The following is a 4,750-nucleotide window of genomic DNA, read 5'->3' on the forward strand; positions in this document are numbered from 1 at the left end:
GGCTGGCTCAGGAAGCGCCAGCCACTGAACCACCTTGAGTTGCCCCTCTGCCCAGGGTGAGGGCGCATGCTTGAGCAGGCCCCATGAAAACAGCAGCTCTCCGAGCCTGCTCATTTGCCTTTATTTTTAAAATGCAAATTGGCATGAAATAAGTTTCTCTTTTTCCACTATGTGGGTGGGAGGTCACCTCTAAAAAGGAGGTCGAGGGGTCTCCCCACCCTCCCGCGCCTGGTTTGGAGAATTCCCCAGGTCGTACCCGGTCTGTGACCCAGGCAGCCACATCAAGCAGTGAGGGTGCTTTTCCACTCCCCACCCTGAGCAGTTTCCCTTGTCACCAGTCCTCACTGGGTTTCCTCTTTCCTCTCACACCTCCTGGAAGAAGGGAAGAGGTGGTGGGACAGCAAGGCCACAGGGGAGGGTCCTGTCTCCACTGTTCCTGGGATGCGAGGGTAGGGCTTCCCGGACAGACGAGCTCCGTGGTGGCCACCTGCTCCCGCCTTTGGTGGGTCTCAGCCCCAGGAGTAGGCCTTCAGCGGCCGTTGTAGCCAATGTACAGCGAGAGCTTTCTCTGCACCAGCCCCAGGGGCAGGGTTAGAGGCACCAGAGCCCTCCACCCTGTGCAGACACCAGCCGGAGACCAACCTGTAGACTCTCAGAAAAATAAGTCCTTGGAGCTTGGGGAGATCATTCTCCCATAACACCAGGGCTGTAAATGCCCCAGAGTATGGCTTAGTTCATCTTTTTTCTCTTAAACTGAGCTTTCCAGAATATTCCTGGTTAGTCCAGCTCCCAGGGACTGTTACAAAACCTGCAGAGGCAGCAGGGCTTGGTGAAATAGGCCAGGGTTCAGAGACAAAGGACCTGACTGAAGTCCTGCTGATGTCCTTGGACGCTGTGTGACCCGAGAGGAGTCACTCAGTCTCCTGAGGACCTCAGCTGTGAGAAGGAGATGGAACAATCCCTCCCTGACAGAGCCACCCAACACACGAGGGGCAAAAACCAGGCAAGGCTGCTCTTCGGGGTTATCTGACAGCACTGGCTGTAACCAAATGGCCATGCCCAACAAGCTCAAAGGTGGTGGGGGTGGCAGTCCCACGACTTGGTTCCAGATGGTCCCAACAGTGAATTTTATCTATAGCCTCTACACGCTTCATCCCAAGTGCTAGGCACGGGTGGCACAGAGGTGAGGGCACCAGGGAGCTCCAACCTGGCTGTGCAGTGGCTTCCCGCCTCCCACCAAGACTTGGTCAGCTGCTGTGATCTTTTCCCTCTGCCTCTTCCCTTCGTAGGACCCTGGCCTGAAGTGAGATCTCACCAACAGAGGCAGTGTGCAAATCCATCCCTTTCCGCATGTGCAAGAGTGGAAATAACCAAGCAGACAGCACATTTACATGCTGCACAGGGGGACAAAAGGGGTGAGAGGCGCAGGGAAGTCTCTAGACCCAGTTCCTGGTGCTTCTCAGAGTGGTCCTTGCACCATCTGCGTCAGAATCCCCTGGGAGGCAGTTAAAGTGCAGATTGCCGGGCCCCGCCCCAGCGTGCTCAGAACTTGGAGATGGTGGGCAGCAGGTGCCGGGGCGGTGCCTCCTGCAATCCCCGGGTGAGCCTTAAGCTCTCTGCGGCTTGTGGACCACAGACAGCTGTTGGTCCTTCCAGCACTAACCCACTGCGAGCCAGAGGAGCGGTGAGCAGATTCCTCACGTTTCTCTGTAAACAGGAACATTCGCAGAGCTACTTGGTGCCTGGAGTGTGCCGGGCCCAGCTGTGAGTGCGTTACACACCTGAGCGCTCAGGTTACACACCTGAACTCTCACATCAGCCCCACCAGATATTCATCTCCATGTTGCAGCTGGAGCTGGACAGTTTGGAAAGAGACGGCTTGGATTTAAGGGGAAACTGAGGCTCGAACAAGTTAAATTACTTGTTCCAGCCACACAGTTTGGAAAGAGACGGCTTGGATTTAAGGCTTGGATCTAGAGTCCCTCTTCTCACTGTCACATTATGTGCCTGGCAGGCTGGCCTCATAGCCTGGAGGTTCAGGGAGTCGGATCCCACATGGCCTAGCACAGTTTGAATCTCAGCCCTGGCAGCTTGACAAACATGCTAGACACATGTGCACACATGCACTAAATCCCAACAGGATGGAGAAATGGAGAAGGGATCGCAGCATGACCAGACCCTGTTGAGGGGTGAATTCTCTCTCTTCTCTCTCTCTCTGTCTTTCCATCTCTCTGTCTCTCTCTCATGAGTACACGTACCTTCTGGCAATTAAAAAACAACAAAAATAAAACATATATGCCTGGAGAGGACAGGCTTCCAGGAGCCTGTACGTTCTGAGAGAGAGCAGGCTCTCTCTGGAGTGAGGGGAGCGTGTCTGGCCATCAGATTCAATAACACAGACTCGAGAGCTCTTGGGAGTGGTCTCACCAATGAGGAACCTGTGTAAGCTCTTGGACTAGATCCTGCTTCACATTAGGTCTTACTCACCCCGGCCACTGTTGGTGCAGGAGGTCTCAAGTGTAAAATGACTAGTCTGTCTATAGATCATTGCATGTTGAGTCCATGTCACAAAAATAGAACTAGTCCATCAAATCCATGGTTTCACATCGCTTAGAATAGGGTTAGATTTTTTTTTAAGTGAATTAATATTTCTAACATATTTTTTTAATCTCAAGAAAAGTAGTTTTAACTTTAATAAATCATAGAAATGCTAAGGAACATTGCTTAAAACTTAAAGCCAGGAAACAGGTTAGGATTCAGTTCAAATAGTAGATAATGAACCTATCAACAGCTCAAGACAAGACAAAAATTCTTAAAATCAGAAAACAAAGCCGAGAAGAAAATCAGCAATGTTTTAGTCAAAAGTCATAAAATGCTATTTTACCAGTTCAGTCTTGTGTACTTAATCTATCTTCTAGAGTGAATTAATATTTTTTTATTTATGTATTTATTTTAATTTGACCAGAGAGGGATAGAGTGAGAGAAAGAGAAAGAGAAAGAGAGAGAGAGAGAGAGAGAAAGTGAGAAACCCAGCTGCCGGGTCCAGGACTCAAATCATGGTTGGTCATGTGGGAGTCCAGTGCTCTTAACCACCATGCCACCTGCCAATCCCTAAAGTGAATTAATAATAAGAACGTTATGAAGTCACTAGTGGTGGAGGTGGTAGGTGACTGTGAAGGAGGAAAACAGGGTAGCCTAGCGCACAGTCACTGCTCGGCCAAAGAGGCCCCTCCTCTTCCAAGCTCCATGTTACTGGGCTGGTCTCTGGGCCTCACAGCATCTCCATTTCTTCATGTCCCAAATGAGAGTCATCATGGACAGGTGTGAGGACTGAACAGGTAGCACGTACAGCACACCAGCCAGCACCTGGCCCTCCAGAAGTGAAGGCCTGTGCCTGCTGGTGCTGCTACTGTTGGGGTGGCCGTGCGGAGGCAGAGGAGGAGGAAGAGAGGAAGGTACAATGAAACCATGCACATGGGGAAGCTCTGGGTGCCCATGCAAAACAAATTCTGAGTCTAGGCAGCTCAAGACATCTGTGGCTCAGCCCGAGTTCTCGCAGCATCTGAGAGTGTTGAGATTCACCCTGAAGAGCCTTAGTGTCCACTCGGTTCTGCTCCACCCCACTAACAAAAGGAGAAACCAAAGCTTTGACTAGAAAGGAGCTTTCTGGGCTACAGGGTCACCAAGTCCACAGTATAGCTCTTCATGAATAAAGAAGATCCCCTGACACGTGCTCATGGTGACAGCAGAACTCGATTGTCTTCTATGGGGTAAGCCCATCCTACTCGATCTGATTAGTTAGTTATGGGTGTGCGCGTTTCCTGAAAAATACTCTAAGAGCCAGACCAGGAGGCCATGTGTTTGGCCATAACTCAAGGGAATGAAAACCCGGAAGCTGAAATCACTGGGATGAGTTGCCCCTCACCTACCAGCTGCTCTGAGCGGCTTGCACCAGCTCTGAAATCACTGAGGTCGACCACTGACTCAGCCTGCTGTGTTAAGTAGGGAGAACTGGCCAGTGAGTGCCCAGAAGAACTGTGTGGCGGGTGAGTGACCACGGGCTTGGGAGTCCTCTGGTCTCCCCACACACGCCCCAACGCTCCTCGCTTGCCCTTTTCGTCCTTTGTCCTGTAGGGCTGGGCAGAGTTTTGGGGGTAATGAACAAGTTTTGCTAGGCAGACATGTAGGTACTACTGAGAACGTTCTCAGCATTAAAAAGAGATGGTGCAAGAATGCAAAGGAGGATCCTATCTTCTTCCAACTAAGTAACATCAGGCCAGAAACTTCTGCCTGGGTCTCCTTCCTTTTTTGGACTCACTTCCTATTTTACACTTTTGTACATTCTGTTCAACCTGATGCATCCTTGCATTAAGTTACCAGCAAATACTTGAACTTTTGAATTTCGTCTCTTGTTCTCACCAGTTTGTTTTTAAACAAGATGACACAATCTTTTCAAATGTATACTATTGCTATATGATTTTTTAAATGGAGAGCACTACTGGCTAAAATGAATCTTAGATCATAGAATGGCAACTTCCCCAGCCCTGTGAAGAGGCCACTCAGGGGCAGATCGTTTATCACGAGGCTCATGAATCCTTGACCCAATCAAATGAGGCAGAGATTGATAGTTCCCATTCTGTATGGGAAGAAATCAAGCTCAGATTAGTTAAAAATAAATCTCTCCCCAAATCTCAGAGCTATTAAGTGGTGGAGGTGGAATTTAAGCCAGGTCTGATTGATTTCAGAGCCC

General features: G+C 49.8%; 2 protein-coding genes across 4 annotated transcripts in view; one reads left to right on the forward strand and one right to left on the reverse strand.

The window, feature by feature from the left end:
* Positions 1-4,750, reverse strand: part of TG (thyroglobulin) — a 262,258-nt gene that overhangs the window by 83,642 nt on the left and 173,866 nt on the right. The window lies entirely within an intron of this gene.
* SLA (Src like adaptor) overlaps positions 1-4,750 on the forward strand; it is a gene marked incomplete at its 3' end in the record, with an annotated part of 35,876 nt that overhangs the window by 15,942 nt on the left and 15,184 nt on the right. Inside the window, 1 exon segment of one of the 3 annotated variants that reach the window (XM_027774589.1) lies at positions 3,038-3,770. Within the exon segment in view, the coding sequence (XP_027630390.1) occupies positions 3,737-3,770 (34 nt within the window). 3 annotated transcript variants of the gene reach the window in all.

This window comes from Tupaia chinensis, unplaced genomic scaffold, assembly GCF_000334495.1.
Source record: "Tupaia chinensis unplaced genomic scaffold, TupChi_1.0 Scaffold000459_1, whole genome shotgun sequence".
Lineage (NCBI taxonomy): Eukaryota > Metazoa > Chordata > Mammalia > Scandentia > Tupaiidae > Tupaia > Tupaia belangeri.